Source organism: Lycium barbarum, chromosome 9, assembly GCF_019175385.1.
Source record: "Lycium barbarum isolate Lr01 chromosome 9, ASM1917538v2, whole genome shotgun sequence".
Classification (NCBI taxonomy): domain Eukaryota; kingdom Viridiplantae; phylum Streptophyta; class Magnoliopsida; order Solanales; family Solanaceae; genus Lycium; species Lycium barbarum.
Window position 1 is genome coordinate 30,706,496 of NC_083345.1, and position 18,193 is coordinate 30,724,688.

At 37.6% G+C, this 18,193-nt stretch overlaps 1 protein-coding gene across 4 annotated transcripts; it reads left to right on the forward strand.

The window, feature by feature from the left end:
• The first annotated feature begins 1,275 nt into the window (after positions 1-1,275).
• LOC132610990 (preprotein translocase subunit SCY2, chloroplastic) lies at positions 1,276-17,480 on the forward strand. 4 transcript variants are annotated; one of them, XR_009571399.1, is made up of 16 exons: positions 1,276-1,633; positions 2,420-2,941; positions 3,108-3,196; positions 6,218-6,297; positions 6,417-6,506; positions 7,380-7,471; positions 11,367-11,450; positions 11,702-11,843; positions 12,251-12,310; positions 12,840-12,956; positions 13,168-13,297; positions 14,190-14,313; positions 14,420-14,526; positions 16,348-16,461; positions 16,539-16,741; positions 16,979-17,480. XR_009571399.1 is itself a non-coding variant. In XM_060325388.1 (15 exons), the coding sequence occupies exons 1-14, from the start codon at positions 1,570-1,572 to the stop codon at positions 16,435-16,437; spliced, it is 1,791 nt and encodes a 596-aa protein (XP_060181371.1). In that variant the 5' UTR covers positions 1,276-1,569; the 3' UTR covers positions 16,438-16,461; positions 16,539-17,480. The 4 variants fall into 4 exon arrangements, 2 of the variants coding, with proteins under 2 accessions (XP_060181371.1, XP_060181372.1); XR_009571400.1 differs by having other exon boundaries at positions 16,539-16,732; XM_060325388.1 differs by having other exon boundaries at positions 16,539-17,480.
• The last annotated feature ends 713 nt before the right edge of the window (positions 17,481-18,193 follow it).

The window sequence follows — 18,193 nt, forward strand, 5'->3', positions numbered from 1 at the left end:
AATGTATCACTCATTCCCTCACCGGTTGCGAGATGTTATTATTTTCTGTCGTGCTTCGTCGGCCATAAACAGACGGTGGAGATGGTGGGGGTAGGGGTGGGTCGGGTTTGAATAGTGGGGGTGTTGGGTGATGTGGCAGCAGCTGATTGGTTAATTTGGAGAGTGAATCTCACTTGCTTGGAATTTTTGTGTGACTGTCAAAAATGTGTTTAATAGACACAATTTCACTCAACTTCAGGTGTTTAATGGGAACAAATATTAGTATGAGTGTCTAAATGGAAAAAATTAACAAGTTTAAGGAGCTGTATATGTATTTAGCCAATTTTTTATTTTGAGTTTCTAACACATAAATAGCTTCTGGACTCATAAAAGTATCATTGAACTACTATTCTGAAGAAAAAATAAAATTGGGACATAACAAACAAAAATTAAAAAAACTATCACTAAAAGAAGCATGGACAAAACGTTAAAATTGTATATGTATTTTGTTGGCACTTAGCAAGGTCATGAAAAATATGGTGCAACATTTTTGGTGGGGAGAATGTTTTTCAAATGAAATAAAAGAAAAAGTATTCGGGTGAAGAACAAATCAAATCAAGTTTCAGTTGTTAAAAAGTATTGAAAATAGATTTAGAAGTATTATTGTGGTTGATTTAATCCAATTGCAGTTGGATACATGGATGGATCTAGGATTTGATCTTTATTGGTTCGAATTTAGATTCTACCCAGTCCATTTGATTTACGATCGTGAGAATTAGTATTTACACTTATTTAATAAAAAAAATTCACCATAATACATTATTTGACCAAATTTATCGGGTTTAAACGAATCCATAGTATACTATTACATCGTACCTGTTTGAAAGATTATCTTACAAACAACTATCTCACAAAAGGATGTTATAAACTTGCTGTACTACTAAATATAATACAATTACCATAACTTCTACTTATGCTCGAATGATAAATGTAAAGCCTTCGTGAAAAAACAAGCAAGAATAACTATTGTTGCATGTTTTACAGTCTGAAAAAAAAAAATTAATGTCTCATGAGCAACAAATTGACATAGCATCTAATTCTTTTGATTATATATAAAAAAAAAAATGCGGATGGAAAAAAAAACCGTACAATATTGCTATACAGGGAGGACTATTTCTCTTAGGTGATATAAATCAAGGACCAAAATAGATGAAACCCTATACATTAAGGACCATTTTGATCATTTGAGAACTCTTCTAGCAGAGGGGAAAAAAAAAACAAAAAAAATTAGAAGACGGCCGTAATTTTCCCCAACGAGTCGCTATTCTATCTTTGTCCTGCCCACTTTCTAGCTCTGTATATTAACACTGTTGGTTGCTATCTCAATCCTTGTCACAAATTAGAACTTATACAAAAGCCAAAGAGGTTACTTTGTTCGAGTTCATGTGAGTAGTTGAGAGCTCCTTTTGCTTTCCTCAGCCAAGATTCAGGGGTTTATACAATCTTTTTGTGGGATGTTTGACATGTGAATTCCTATATCGTAAAAGGCAAGGATTGAGCAATAGCTGACTTCTCCATTGAAGTTGTGCCATGGAAGCCGCCATTTTTAGCTCTTACACACCGCTTTCCACTACAGCGGACCTCAGGATTCCAGGCAAGTCTCTCTCCTGTTTCTTTTTTCCTTTTTGTTTTCAAATTAAAAACCGGCCAGTCTTCCCTGTATGTATTGTTAAAAACTGCTGAGCGTTCTAAGGAAAGGAAACACCTTTGCCATAATTCTTTCATAATATACTACTTTCTTTCTTTCTTGTTTATGTGTTTAGCATATTGTTTTCCTCATTGTGAAATGGGTGTCACATGAATAAATTTCTGAGTTAATTCTCCAGTTGAGGAATTGGTTGGTTTGTGTGTTTAGCATAATATTTTCCTCACTATGAAATGGGTTCCATATGAATAATGCATATCTGAGGGAATGCCTCTAGTATGCTATATTTGGTAGTTACACTAGAATGCTCCAAGCTCAGGTTTTGAAACACAGCATGTACAGTGTAAATTGGGATATACTCTTATTTAAGTGAGATTTGCAGGTTCTGTTTACTTGAAATAACTTTATTTGGCTTTATCCTATAAATAAAATTATCAGTAAAGCACTTCTACAAGGGGATGTAATTATGGTAATACCTTCCTAGGAAAAGAAATTGTTAGACTTGTAATTTTGGCTACGAATTTAGCTTTATTTGAACTGGAGTGTATATATCAAAATTCTTGCTTTTACCGTATACAGATTGTAGCAACATGTAACTTGGATTATGTGCTAATATTAACAAACCTAAAGCGTATTTATTTGCTTCATCAGCCTATTACTCGAGCTCTATGCCCTATGTTGCTCTTGCTGGTAGACACACATTTAAGACCAACTTTTTTTACTTTTGGCTAGCAGGAAAGTTTGCTGGATGTAATCTCCAATTCTATAATTTGCCATTGAACAGAACACGCATTCCTCTCAAGTTAAAACTTTCTGAATCGAGTAGAAGGCACTTTTCTTCACGAAAGGGGCTGATATTGTCAAATGGTAGGAAAGAATTATCCAGCTATTTTACCGATCAACTTTCAAGAGACCACACAAGTATCAGGGCAGCATCAGGAGAAACGCTGCATTATGGACAGTCTTCATCAGTTAGTGAAGATGAGGGAATGTCACCAACATCTACAGAGGCCAATGACTTTGTGTCCTTGCAGCCTAAGCAGAAGCAATTTAAAAATAGATTCTTGAACTTTGTAAGACTGGGTTCCGTCATTGATAATGCTGCCGAGTCTTTTTTCAAGAGTGAGATAAGGAGAAGACTGTTTGTGACTGCCATCTTAATTCTCATTAGCCGTATAGGTTATTTCATTCCTCTTCCAGGATTTGACAGAAGGTTGATTCCAGAAGACTATCTCAGCTTTGTCTCGGGATCTGTTGGTAGGTTGTTTTTTCATCTAGATACTTTCCTAGTTAATGGAGTTCAGTTTTGAAATAAGTTGGTTGAGGTTATTGGTCCTTCAAACTTGCTGAACGGAGGGTGGGGAAGGGGTGAAAAGATGATTTTCTTTTCTTCCATTTAGTTATCAATAAACTGTCTTTGCAGATCAACTTGGTGATTCGACTCCGGAACTTAAACTCTCTCTTTTCCAACTCGGGGTCAGTCCTCAGATAGCGGCATCCATTCTTATGCAGGTCAGCTTGTTTCAGATATAAAGTTGCCAAACCAGGATATCAAAATTTGGCTCACTTTTCTATTTTCTATGTTTCGTCAGCTATTTTATTTTGTGAAAGGTAGTTTTTGTTTCCCATGTTCTGCTTAAATAAATATATTTGTTATGTCGGACCACCAGAAGAGGGATGTACAGCAATAGCATTACTCAAAAAAGTGAAATACCAAGATCTTTCTGTGGACCTACATATCTATGTACTATATAAATGTCAGGTAAAAAAATGTACCGAGTTTCCATCCGCGCACCATTGGCCCTCAGGGATTTCTGGCTATGAGAAAGCATTTGATCATGTAAATTGGTTATACTTGCTTAATCTTTTAAAAGATATGGGATTTGTCTTCATCAAAAAGATATGGGATTTGGGGAGAAGTGGATTGGGTGGATTAAGTGGTGCATCTCAATTCCCACACACAGGGGGATTCTCTCTCCCCCTTCTTATTCATCCTGGCAATGGAGGGGATTAGTCTAATCTATGCAAGGCAAGATCTTTGAATAAGGTTTTAGTGCTGGGGCAGACCGGCTTAACAGAGTGGAGGTTTCTCACGTCTTTATGGTGATGATACACTTATTCTGTGCGGGGTGGAGGAGAAACAAGTCAGGTATTTGAGACGCATCTTACTGTTGTTCGAAGCTCTTTCAGGGCTGAAGATCAACATGGGGAAGAGTTCAATGTTCCCTGTTAATGATGTGCTGGACGTACAAAGCCTGGGAGAGGACCTGGGATTTTTGAAAGGTGAATTACCTATTACCTAGCTAGGCATGCCCTTAGGAGCTAGACAAGGACATACAAGTGTGACAAAAGTTGAGGAGAAATTTGAAAAGAAGCTTGCAAATTGGAAATAACAGTACCTATCATTGGGTGGTAGGGCCATACTCATCAATAGTGTTCTCGACTTCTTACCAACCTATCTTATGTCCTTCTTTCTGATGCCAGTCAGTGTGATGGAGAATTTGGACAAGGCCAGAAGGAATTTTTTGTGGAACGGAGATGAAAAAAAAAGAACCTATCATCTGGTGAAATGGGACAAGGTGGTGCAAGATCAAAAAAGAGGCGGACTCGGAATTAGAAACTTGAAAGTACATAATCAAAGTTTACTAATGAAATGGTTGTGGAGATATGGCAAAGAGAATGGGTGCTTATGGAGAAGAGTGATTTCCTCTAAATATGGTGAACTGAGAGTTTGGTATGCAGGCAATGTTAATTCTTCGCATGGTGTGGGTTTATGGAAATTCATAGATAGCCTATGGCCAGTGTTCGAAGCTAATACCAGAATTAGTGTTCGCAATGGCAGGAATACGAGATTCTGGCAGGATTCGTGGATTGGCCATGCCCCACTTATGATGACATTTAATGATCTCTATAGCTTCTCCTCTAATACAGATTGTCTTGTTTCAGAATGTTGGAATGGAAGCAGTTGGTGCATGAACTTTAGATTCGGAAGTGCCGAGAATGGCCTTTTTAGCAAAAGAGCTAGACCAGGTGTCATTAAATGCAGAAGATCATCTGACTTGGAGGTGGAAACAGAATGGCTCATTTTCAGTTGTTTCATGCTACAGACAGCTAAATAAAGAGCTGTCCGGTAATTTCAGTTGGTCATATGAGCATTTATGGAAAACAGAGCTCCTTACAAGGTATCTTGCTTCATGTGGTTGCTCACACACTATGCTTGTCTCACTCAATGCAACCTCAAGAGATGGGGGATGACTATTTGCAGCAGATGTTATTTGTGTAGCAAGGAGGAAGAGAGCAGCAATCACCTTTTTATGCACTGCAAAGTAGCGAGGCAACACTGGTGCTTTTTTTTTTCCCCAATTTGTGTAGTATGCCTTTCGTTATGCCTAGCTCTATGAAGGATCTGCTATCAAGTTGGGGCTGTGGTGGGACTAAGAAGTCACTGGAAAATATATGGAATACAGTGCCAGCTTGTGTTTGCTGGGTCTTGTAGGCCGAAAGAAACTCCAGATGTTTTGAAGGGAAAGGTAGCGCTGTACCGTTGCTTAAGTACAAATGTTTGTGGTTTTTGACTTTTTGGTGTAACTTGCAAGATGTGAAGGATGAGAACAGCATGTTAGACCTGTAACAAACAAGCACTCCCTTATTGCTTGGCTGTGGGTTTTATAAAACTAATTCTTAACTGTTTCAAAAAAAGTACTCGCTCCATCCCATTTTATATGAAGGTGTTTGACTGGGCACAGAGTTTAAGAAAGAAAGAAAGACTTTTGAAACTTGTGGGCTAAAACAAGGCATTGAGGAATGTGTGGCTACAAATCATTTCATTAAGGGTAAAATAGGAGATTTAAAGTTACATTGTTACTAAATATAGAAAGGTTTCATTGTTTTTGGGACTACCTAAAAAGGAAAGAGTGTCATAGAAATTGGGATGGAGGGAGTAGAAGAATAATTCCCAGTTGAAAAATGCCGAAACAATCCATCTAAGTGATTTCTAAACGAGATTTAAGGAATCTTGGAGGAGGAAATTATCTGAGTTGGAACTATAAAAAAGAGAGGATTTTATCTGAGTTGGAGAAAAGTGAAAATAACAGCTAAAGTCTTGCGCTATTTAAGATAATAAGAAAAGGTATTTGAACAACAATGATGCTCATACATAGTGAGTGCGCCATTGCAAAAGTACCTCAAGCGTTCTTCCAACAGCAGTTCTTCTTTATTCATCATTGTCAATTTGCTTAGACCATTCTATTAAACAGTTTTATCTTCCCAAAAAAAGGAGAGTTCTTTTAAAGGATTTTTATAGTGGTGGAATAGAATGTGTTAAATAAGAGAGTTCTTTCAAAGGATTTTTATAGTGGTGGCATAGAATGTGTTTGCTGTTTATTTGATTAATACTATTGCTGAATGAGCAAGTGATTCATGTGTCCTTCTGGTTTGAGAGATCAAGGCATATGAAATGGTTGGATTCATCTTTCTGTTGCATAATGCCTCAATTTTTGTGCTAAACTAGTGAATGCCTACTTTCCTGTTCAGGTATTATGTCACGTTCTTCCTTCTTTAGTGAAGCTGAGAAAAGAGGGCTTAGATGGGCATGAGAAGATCAAGAGTTATATGTATGTCTAGTTTTTCATCTCATTCAGTGAGATGGGTTGTTATTTTACTTTGGTGGTCAATTTCTTTGTTTTGTCATCACGAACTTGCACCAGCTTATGAAACTTTGGATCTATTTTAGATGGTGGATCTCGCTTGGTTTTGCAATTTTGGAGGGTCTTATTCTCTCTTGTTACTCACTTCCATATTCGATATATGCTGCCAGTCATAGGTAAGAAATACAAAATTAATCGTGTAATAATCAATGTGAGCATACTTTTCCTATTTTTATTTTGATTCTGCACAAAAGGTCACTATTATTTTTATTGCGCAATGTGGGAGTTCATTTTCCAGTAAAATTTTATTTCCTCAAATACATCATTCTAACTCTTGAGCCGAGGGTCTATCGGAAACAACCTCCCTACCCCAAAAGATAGGGGTAGGGTCTGCGTACATGCTACCCTCCCCAGACCCCACTTGTGGGACTACACTGGGTATGTTGTTGTTGTACATCATTCTAACTCCATTTCTTCCGTGCAAAGTGCCTTTATAGTTTTCTATCTTTCTATCCCAGCTTCGGAAACTTAAATGACCTTCGGAAATTAGCAAAATTATTTTTTAACATTCCTTATTTTCCGAATTTGGAGAAGAGAAACACGTACTATTCTTGTTGTCAATTTACTTTAGTTGATCTGTTTCTTAAAGCACATTGTTCAATGTAAAACTTGACAGTTATATTATTGAAAATTCTGAAAATGTTTAGAAGCACAGCAAGGCATGAAGTCGTAAATTCCTTGTTTTCCATTCCATCTCACATTATCATCTTAAAGTGTCGTCAATGTCTCTTTTTGAAGTCTAACATTGATCTTCGCTCAATTCGAAAGAGCAAAGGAAGGGCTTGAAAATGTCCCCCTGCAGTATACATACCTTCTTCCTTGTTCCATGATAAATTTAACGCCAATCATCTTTCATAGTTGAGAGGGTTTGTAAATAATTGTTCCTTCCGGTTGTTTAGGTCAAAGTTTCTTCTCATGCTGTTGATTTATTATTTGCATAATGTTGGCCGGAATTGGTACCCCTCTGAATGCCCTTCATTTTGTTGCAGGGTTAAGCATGTGTTGATGACTACGTCCCTTTTAGTTTCTGGTGCAATGACCATGTCATGGATCTGCGATAAAATAACAGAGTCTGGATTTGGTATTTATTTCTTTCGGTGCTTCTTTCTGTATCTTATTTTCTTTTCTTTCTTCCCTTTTTAAACATTTCCTAGATTTCTAATTCTACATGTTTTTCCCAATTTTAGGCATTTTGCTTTTTGTCTGATAAAAACGAAGTTCCTTGTCCCCACAAAAAGGAAGAAGAATAGAAATGGAATTTTTTTTAAGATGAAGTAAAAGAGAAGAATAGACATGGAGTTGCATAGGAAAGAGTTCAAAAGAATGGTCAATGACCTTTTGAATCTTGTCAATTGTGTTTAAATTTTACTTTAGGGGAAGTGGACTGCGTTTTTGTGACTGAAAAGAATACTAGGCCCACTCGATTTTTTTGACAATGGTAACAGCTTGTATTAAATCACAAAAAAGGCGGTGAGGCCAGTATTTACACGAGCAAAAGAAAGCAAAAACTGCTATTCTCGGAAGATGTCTACTGGAAAAAAGGAAAACTATAGAGACTCTAGGACTTGAAGTAGAGCCTCAGTGTCTTCTATGCATTCTTGTTTACACAAAAAATGAAACAGCAAAATACAACTAAGCTTTATCTTTTGGATTGGGTTGCTTTTGCCTTCAAAACATCTCAAATTTCTTTCCTTCCAAATAGTCTACCATATGCATCCTGGGATGATGCTCCATCTTCTTTTCTGTTCTTTGGTGCCCCCCATTCTGCTCCAGCTAGATAGAATCTCCAGTGAACTCCGTGGCATTGTTCAGCTCAAGCCTATCATAGCCAAAAATATATCCCAGAGTTGGGTGGTAACTCTGCAATGCAGGAACGAATGGTTATTTGTCTCTGCAGTCCTTCCAGGCTTCCACATAGAGGGCAGATAGAACATAGCTGTAGTCCCTTTCTTTGTAGCTTATCCTGTGTCAAACAGGCCTTCCTAACAACTAGCCTACTAAACAGGCCACCTTATATGGAATCATAATCTTCCATATGTGCTTCCAAGGCCATATAGGACATTAGTATTGTTGTCAAAATTCAGGTAATGGGATGCTCTTGTTGATTGGCACATAAGGATTAGTAAGCTAGTGACATGATGACTCTTTGTTATCTCTGATGAAAGTTAGTATCACTGGCTGTCGAAGCTTTTTTTTTTTTTTTTTGCTGGACTAATTTTTACTTCCATAAATTCAAAAGAGTATTCAATTTCACAAGGCCTAAAACAGCTACTCAGTAGATTAACAATATCAATGCTAAAAGATCCGAGCTATAAGGTTACACTACCAATGGAGATATTCGAACTACTGCAGCTCTACCTGACTACTAAAATAGGAGTATGGTAGCCTCATATTAAAAGCCATAACTATTGCCACAAGAAATCTTATGGAACTTAGAGAAGATCTCAAATGAGCAGCCTGCAGCTGCATGGAAAGTGTGGGATACCCCCCTTTTTCCTTCTCATCCACCGTTATATAATGAGGTTGCATTTCTTAAAAATGTTTGGACAAGTCAAAACACCTACTATGGTTATCAAAAAGTCAAAACATCTGATATATATAAAAGTCACTGGCTATCAGGTTCACCTGGCATCTTACAATTCCAACCACCTGAACCGTGTTTATGCTCTCCTCTCTTTCTTTTGTTTTGGGAAATTGTACCTCCGAGGCTAAGAACGATTTCAATATTGACTGTTCCTGAGACGTGGATGCTTTACCTGCTCCATCAGGTTCTGATGCAGGGGGAGGTGGATTAAAGCTTTCTTCTACCACATTATTTCTCACATCTCAATGCTTCTCAAAGGGTTTGTCATGATTCATCATCAAAATGTGTCTTCATACTTCGGATACTTCATTATGTATGAGAAATTTATCAACGGTTCTTTCGCTTGAATCTCCAACTTGTGCCTGCTGCTGCGTCATATCCACAGAGGACAAAGATCCTACTTTACTTTCTATGATGTCAGGAATAGTAGCCTCTCTATAGCTTGACATTGCACTGTCCGGCATGATGAAATCTCCGAGATCATAATCTACCTCATGCTAAGATGTAGCATATAAACCTCCAGCTGATGTTGTGTCTCCATTGCATGCCGAGAATGTAGGGCTACGAATAGAGCTAGCCTGTCCATCAAATGACATTAAACTCTCAGAGGAAGAAGACTTTATCGCATTTTTCATCATCACTGTATCAAGTTGGTCTTTCAGCTTATGAACCCGACTATGTACTAGTTCAATTCTCCGAAGGATCTGCTCTAGAAAACCATTGCTGTTCCCGAGTATTGACAAATCATCATTAATACCAAACTCATCCTGGCCATTGGTTTTCTGTTCTGTTAATGCTGCATTACTAATATCATCTCCAGGTGGTGTACCATCCGAATCCAGCCTTTTATTTTCAAAATAAGAGAAAAGGTTATGAGTAGGTATGTGTGTTGCAATATGTGTTCCGTCCTCAACTCTCTTCCTCTTTCTCCGCTTCATGGTCTTTTTCCTGTGCCTTGGATGAATAAATGGCAACAATTTCGAGCCTGACTCTTCCAAAGAAGCTTGATCTAACACCCTATGTCTTTCCCTATCATGTGCTGATATCTCCCTGTTGTTCTTTGCCGCGTGCAACTGAAGCTCTTTCATCTTGAGTTCTGCCATTTACACCGCCACATTATGGTGCGTATAAAGTCTCTCCAGTGAGAAGTCAACTTTTTCTGCCTTATTGGAAATAAGCTGCTAAACCCATCGAACAAAGAGGCCAAGCCAGTATCATCATAGAACCGTGATTCCACTTCAGCATCACTAGGCCCAGAACCATTATCATTTCCTGATGTAGTGTCAATAAATGAGCTTGAGTATTCAGTTTCATCAGGATCTGCCTTTGTAGCTAATCTGATGTCGCTGCTTCTTGCAAACCCAGTTACATTAACAGCAGTGTTATCAAAAGCGAAAAGCGCAAAAAAGCTCTAAGGTTAGCTGGGGCTTTAAGTGCAAAGCGCAAATAAAGCGTGGGCTTTAGTTAAAAAAAGTGCAATGGTGCAAAATTACAAATATATGTATGTTTAGTCCAAGACTAATAATAGTAAGCATGAATAACAAATATATGGACAAAGAAATTGTAAAAACATTTCGAGAAAGTGAAATATCAATCATCTAGTGTCAGCTCTTCAAGAGAGGCTCAATGGCAAGGAAAAGTATGTCTTAGAGCCATGATGATGACATTGAAGCGCACATAAAGCGAGGCAAAGCGCTCAACATGTTTTGAGCCTCGCTTCAGGGCTTAAGCGCGCCTTTGACAACACTGATTTGCAGCCACATACATTGAACTTTTGGAGCTTTTGTAGTTTCCAGTTGAACAACGTTATGTCTATAGTTACTTCTAGAGTTGAAACCTTTCCACTCGGGATTAAATGGTATAGTGTTCGTTTTACCAATCTTAACAGAAAATTTTGGTTTCCTATCTAAAGCTGTCTCTGCTGTATGTTGAGCAGGTGCCATGCTACATATGCCACCAAAGCAAGATCATCTTACAAACCACCAAAAAGGAAAGTCTTGACCAAAATTATAAACCAACATCAACAACAACATACCAGTGTAATCCCACAAGTGGGGTCTGGGGAGGGTAGAGTGTATGAAGACCTTACCAAAATTTTAAACCATCTTCGCTAAATCAGTGAATGAAGTGAGGAGTGTGAACGCTGTTGAAGTTGTTATGGCATACTCTTGGTGGACCTGTTATAATTCTTCTGTTTAAATCTGAGATTGGATAAGTTTGAAGAATTATGTAACTGACTGGAATTAGCCGACCCCAATTTATATGGTAATGAGACTTGGTCCATTAGTTGATGTAAGTTGCAACTAAATGAAATTAAACTTGGTTGATTCTTCCTTTTCTGTTTTCTTGCTCTTCCTTTTTCATGTTTGCTGATGACTAATGGATGGTCCAGGTCAAGGATCAACTTTGATTATTTGTGTGGGCATTTTGACTGGCTACACTGATACATTGCAGAAAATGTTAACTCAAATATCAGGTGGGTTACAAATGAGATACTGTAGCTTTTTAATTCTTTCTGATCATTGTCCTCTTTTGGCAAGGATATCAGCATGTTGTGTACAAAATTGATTCTTTTTTCTGTCCCAAAACCATTTTTTAAGTAGTGAGTTTGTTCATGATCCGAGAAATAACTAGAAGTATATAACAATAGCATTTGATAAAAGGATTGAATAGTTCAGTCCCTCTAAATTCTTGATTAAAGTTTCCCTTCGTCCTTAACATACACAGGAAGTAGCGGGAGCTGGTGGCCTTATGTACTTGCAGTACTAGGTGTTTTTACTGTTGTTACAATGTGGGCTGTCATTGTGAGTGAAGGGTGCCGGAAAGTTAAGCTGCAGTATTATGGTTTTAAAGTTGCTTCTGCTGCAAGGTGATTTGAACCCTGAAGTGCTATTGATTTGCCCCCTTTTTTTTTTTTTTTTTTGTTGGAAGCCAGATTTTCTGTTGTTACTGTGAAAGCTTCATAGGCCTAGTTGCAGGTATCTTAGTGCCCATGCCAATGTTTTACAAGCTAAGATTTCGGGGGACTTATATAACATTATTGGGTAAACTTCAATTAAGAACTGGCCCATACTATAGTTTTTTTTTTAATAAGGTAAGAAACTGGCTAATACTATAGTGAAATCTTATGATGGAATTAATTACTGGCTGTAACTGGAGCTGTATGTAGAGTGGAAATTTCTTATCAAGGAATTATTGAGTAGCTCATAAGTCATATCCGTGATTAGTGTAAATGCATCTAAACTTCCATAATGTTTGTCCTTCTCTCAATCACAGATTTCATGTGCATGCAATACTGGAGTTACTGCTTTCTCTTGCGTGCCTGATCATGTGTAAGTGAGTGCGACTAGTAGAGGATGTTAATGTACACGGTCATATTTGGATGCACAAGCCATGTACTTCTCCATCAAATGGAAAAAGTTTGTGACTGCTTGAGTTTGTAGCCTTGTAGGACAGGATTGAATGATTTGATTCGCTTAATTGATATTTCATGACTGAAACAAAAAGGAATTTTGCTTGGTTTTTTTATGATAAACACTCAAACATGTCTGGCTTGTGGCTTCCATGTAAGTATGGATATGTACATAATGCGCGCGCGCGCACACACATATTCATACACGTACGCACACTCATGTATACAAAAAGAAACTGTCCAGTAGTGACTTGTGAGACTCTGAATAATTGAGTTGGAATCAAATTTTTTATTTGACTTGGGAATTGGTTACAACTTAAATTTTTACTACCTAGAATATAGAAGCCAGTTACCGTAGAATTTAGTTTCTTTTACATACAGAGATAAATTGTACTCATTTGGGAATAGTATATTATATATTGGCATCTGATTTAAGTTACTCATCTTGAGCAGAGAAGATTCTCCAGTTCCAGAGGTGGAGCCCTATATACCATTCAACATAAACCCAGCAGGAATGCAGCCTATTCTTGTTACGTCTTATCTGTTGGCACTTCCCGGCATCCTTGCAAGGTTACTTTATATTCAACTGAGTTACATCACAGTCACACCACTACTTTAGTGGTTCTTTGCTTATTGACGAAAAAACTTCAGTGGTTCTTTACCAATGTTTTAGGAGTAGTATCTTAGTGATGTGGAGCCAATATTGTACCCGAGCTTCAGTTGGCATCACTTTTTTGAGATTTTTCAGCTACAGGTTCCTGACAAATACTTTTTCTGGCAGTCTTCTTGGTTCAAGGTTTTGGGAACACGTAAGAGACATTTTGAATCCCGACACTTCTCATGGGGCAGATCCGTGGGTTTACTATACCGTTTATGCTTTCTTTGTCTTCCTCTTCAACATATTTGACATTGTAAGTTGCCATTAACCTTTTTTTTTTTTTTTTTTTAAGTTGCCATTAACTTTGTGTGCAGAAAGTAGATTTTAAAATGACATGCAAAATTCCTTTTTCCTTGAAGATTACTCTATTATTGGAGTGGATAGAACATCAATGGAATCAATTCAATACACTAGTTCCTTTTTTACAAGGTTGTTTCTGAACTGAAAAGTTTCTATCTAGTCCCTTGGATTGAAGCACACCAGTCATTAGGGGAACCCAAAATACCCGCTGGTCTAATAAAGGTGAAAGAATAAGTAGTAAAAGATACCCAGACTTTCTGGTGAGTTTACGATGTTCAGGGCAGAAAATAGAAATTTAAATTAACCTTTTAAAGTCACTAATTAGGTAGCCAGGAGGTAAAAAAAGAACAGACGACCACGTAAGGCTGAGTTTTATCTGAATGAAAGTAGGGGGAGAAAGGGGTAGTCATTTTAGGAAAGATGATGTCACATAGAAAAGTTATTAAAAACTGATTATCTGATGTCAATCTCATATCAGTTCTGTGCTTCTGCACTTGAAGAAAGAAAAGCAGATATGGAGGACCATTCCATTTTGTATATTTTGGACTTTATGGTTGGAGAGGAACAAAGCTTGCTTCGAAGGGCATAAGGATCACATCTCTAGAATTAAGAATAGATGTAATCATAATCTATATTGTTGGTGTAAATGCAGTTCTTTAGTGGAGCTGCATCAGTTTATCGATTTCCTGGACTTGTTAGGAGGATTGTATGGTGTTTTTGTTTGTTCTGGGTGGTTCTTCTTTGTACTTTCTTGTACCTTCTTAGTACCTTTCAATAAGCATTTACCTAAAGAAAAGGGATATTCTCTCTTGGTCAGTTTTACTTAACAGTAAACTTGTGACCAGGCGAACATGCCAAAAGAAATTGCTGATTACTTAAACAAGATAGGTGCTAGAATTCCGAGTATAAAGCCTGGAAAAGCTACAATTGCATATTTGACAAAGATCCAAGCTTCAACGCGGTTCTGGGGTATATATCTTGTTTCTCTCTGTCTCTTTCTAAACCTCTATTTTTTGTTGTGCGATTCACTAACAGAAGGTACTTTTCTTTTTTATTTCATTGGATTGTTGTGCAGGTGGTGTATTATTAAGTGTTTTGGCCACCACATCCACCATTCTAGACCATTATTTGCGTCGCATCAATGAAGGATATGCAATAGGATTGACATCAGTGCTAATAATTGTAAGTTCATGATTTTCAGGCATGCATAGTTTCTTTATGAGCACATCAGCACACACAGATCCCCCTCCCTCCTGCCAATAGGCTCTCTAACCGAAAGGTTAAGGAAAAAACAAAAGAGGAACAAAAAGAATTTGATGTGAATACTATACTTCAAATCTTTTTGACATCAATTCTAGTGATTGTAAGTTCGTGGTTTTCAGGCATGAATGGTTGCTTTTTGAACACACACAGGTCTTCCTCCCTCGCCCACCAATAGACTCTGTAACCCCAAAAAGATCGTGATGTTGGTGCCTTTACTTAATCTGTTCAAGCCGATTTAATCATCAGATATCTTCTTGCTTCTACACATCTTAATTTGTTGGAAACTGATTGAGAAGGAAAATGACTTACTGTTATCTTTTAATGGTATTCCATATTCTAACCAATAAATTGTTGTTGGACACCCCCAGTTATGCCCTTGAAATTGCTCTCTTCTTGTTATCAATTGTCCAGCAGAGGCTTAAACCTACTGTCAGATTGCTCTACAAGAGAATTGAATCTATATTCAGTCTGTCGGAAGTTATCTCAATGTCACACCCCAAGTCACTTGGTCCTTTTAACACTAGTACCCAATGAATTGATCCAGAGCCAACTGTGCAACAATTCAAATAGCTTCTTAAGCCTATTTTGACTCTCCATGATACCATATATTATGTGGTAGAATTCAACTCTTCAAACAGTAACTGTTTCTACCGCGTCAATATCACTGTCAATATCCTAGTCTTGTCAATTCCTTCTAAGAGGAATGTTCCTGTAGTTATCTGCTCTATATTTGATATATATGCAGAATGTTCTTCCTTTAGTTATCTGCTCTATATTCTGGTATATACATGCATCATGTTGTGTAGCTATATTGTAAATAGCAGGGAATCCGTTCCCTCATCTTTGAGAGGGCTGTGACCTCGCCTTGCATCAGGCCAAAATTTAATCCTCAGTAAAACACATCATGTCACATTTAACTCTCATGTGTATACCTTAGAACCTAGCAACATTTTTTTTTCACTATCTTTCTCCTACCATCAACTGAAAGCGTAATGACAAGTTTGATGCCATAACATCCTAAGGGACCTCTGCATAAGATTAATATAGTGCAACTTACAGTAATGCCATAACATCCTAAGGGACCTCTGCATAAGATTAATATAGTGGCAACGCAACTAGAAGTCTTCTATATAGTGCAACTTACAGTAATGGCACCAACAGCTTTTGAGCGGCTTTCTCTCAAGCATTTTAGTATGATTTTCAATTTAATGTCACTAATGACAGTTGTAGTTCAGCTTGATGGGAACTAAAACAAAAAATGTGATCACCTTAATGTTGTCAATATTTTGTAGCATTTTTAGTGCTGTAATTCTCAACTGAAATCTGTGTAAATTTGCAATTTTCCTCCATAGCCCAGTGATTCTTTAATTTGTTCCAATGTAATGCTTGTGGATTAGATTTATGTGTCTTACAAGTAGGCATGCATCTTTTCTTGAAACACATGCATTATAATTTTGTTAAGTTTTGATGGGAGTAAGTTCTGTTCCCTCATTTTTCATAATTTTATATGCTACTGATCTCTTCAATAATATATAATTAACCCATAAACTTATATAGGCAGAGTTTTTCCGGTAGAGAACAAGGTCAGATTCAAGTAACAGTTTCTGTGAAATTGTCTGGCAGTTTTTATCACACTTAGTAGAAATCACTGCTATTATACTCCTGGGAATGTGGTAGAATGGTCATTATCATTCAGATGTCGTACTGAAATATTTCTTCTTCCTGGCTTCTGCTTTGCAGGTGGGCTCAATTATTGAACTGAGAAGATCTTATCAAGCATATAATGTAATGCCAAGTCTAAGTATGGCTTTGAAGCGGTATGGTGTATGAGATTGGAGGGTGGCTCTATTTGAGGTATAGCTACTGTGTCGTACTTGGTACATATTCTGTACTATATGACTTCGCTTATACATTACTTGGTGCTTGTGCAGTAAATGGGATTCAGTTCTTGCTTGCACCATTGGTGCGGAGAATATTTTGCAGAGTAGGATTTTCTTGAGTGAAATCTACCTACCGATCAACATTTTGTAACTTGGAAGATCAAAGATGTCACGATCAGCCTACTCCTCCCGGTCAAGCCACATTTTCCATATGTAGCGAGTAAAATGTAGCCCTTTGGCTGAGAGTAAACCATGTTATCCTTCTTCCTTTTACTTTTCTTTGTTGCACGTAAGCTCTGCTATGTATTATTAAATGAGCTTTTGCAGGATTTGATGTAACTGCATAATCATATATAGGGTTTAATGATGTGTGAAACCGAAAAACCATTTCTATCCACTAGCTTCACAAATTCGTTTTGACTTCTACATGCATCCTTTGTGATTTTGCTGATGACAACACGATTCATCTGCTTCCTGAATTGTGTTTCTAGGATGCAGGATGAGTCGCAGTGTCACTCGATGAGGACTAGCCCGTGCTGCAAATAACTGAATTTTAACAAAGACGAGCGTGATAGGGAGGGGTTTATCGATTTGTTCAGGGAGAGCATTAGTTGGCTTTCTTACATTCTGATGAAGTGCTGTCTGTGCATTAATAGAGTTCAAGATGCCTGAAGAATAGAGTTATATATGATATTACATTTGTTTACGTGCTCTAGATGGCCAAGATATGGCATGAAGCAAGTGTAATTTTCTTCTCTTGGCAAGCAAAAGAGGATGTAATTTTATTTTATTTTTAATATTTTTTTGGGGTATGTTTACAATCTTCGTGTTGGTTGAAAGGTGTGCATCAGTGTGAAACTTTAATCATACTTGCTCCTTTTACCTCTCATCTGTGAGAAGATTAATTAGCTTTGACGCTTGCTTAAATTGTGAACTGGGAAATCTGTACTCAAATGTTCCTTTCTTTTCTTTCTATTTAACGGAGTTGAAATAGTGCAGTGATGTTTTTTCTTTCTTCAGAAATTTCGAGGACGTTCGGGATGAAGCTGTCACGACCCGACTAGGGGGCCATGACGGGTACCCGGAGCTGACTACCGAGCACCACTCATTAGACTATTCATCATACTCAACCTGAACATAAATAAACCCCAAAGCTATACATAGATATACATAAGCCCGTACGGCTATAAAAATGATATACAAAAATGTACACTGGCATCATCATGGGACACAATTTACCCACACGTACGTATCTACGAGCCTCTACTAGAGTACTAGACATAAGGACGGGACAGGATCCCGTCGTACCCAAATATGTATACAAAATAATGTATCAAAATAGCACCTCCGGAATAATGGAGTGCTCTTGAGAATTTGATGATCAGCTCCTATGAATCTGGGTCACCTCCCTGTCTACTTGTGGGCATGAACACATCGTCCAAAAAGTAAGGACGTTAGTACGAATATTGTACTGAGTATGTAAGACATAAACAATAATAATACATCGATGAACTAAGGAGACATCAAGTAAGGAACAACCTGTAACTGACTGTCACTTAAGACTAAATAATGCATGCTAACTTACTTCATAAATATCATCATATCATGTATGCATATATAAGCTGCTCGACCATATAGGTACGGTGTGATCATCGTTAGCCCGCGTCCAGGCCTCCCACGTCCAGGGTAAACATCTCATGCCTCCC

Bases quoted from the DNA above. Each gene is read 5' to 3' on its own strand.
- LOC132610990 (XM_060325388.1), top strand. From the start codon at position 1,570: ATGGAAGCCGCCATTTTTAGCTCTTACACACCGCTTTCCACTACAGCG. The intron at 7,472-11,366 runs GTATTTATTTCT...TGGATGGTCCAG, and splicing joins AATAACAGAGTCTGGATTTG to GTCAAGGATCAACTTTGATT. The intron at 12,957-13,167 runs GTTACTTTATAT...TTTTTCTGGCAG, and splicing joins CTTCCCGGCATCCTTGCAAG to TCTTCTTGGTTCAAGGTTTT.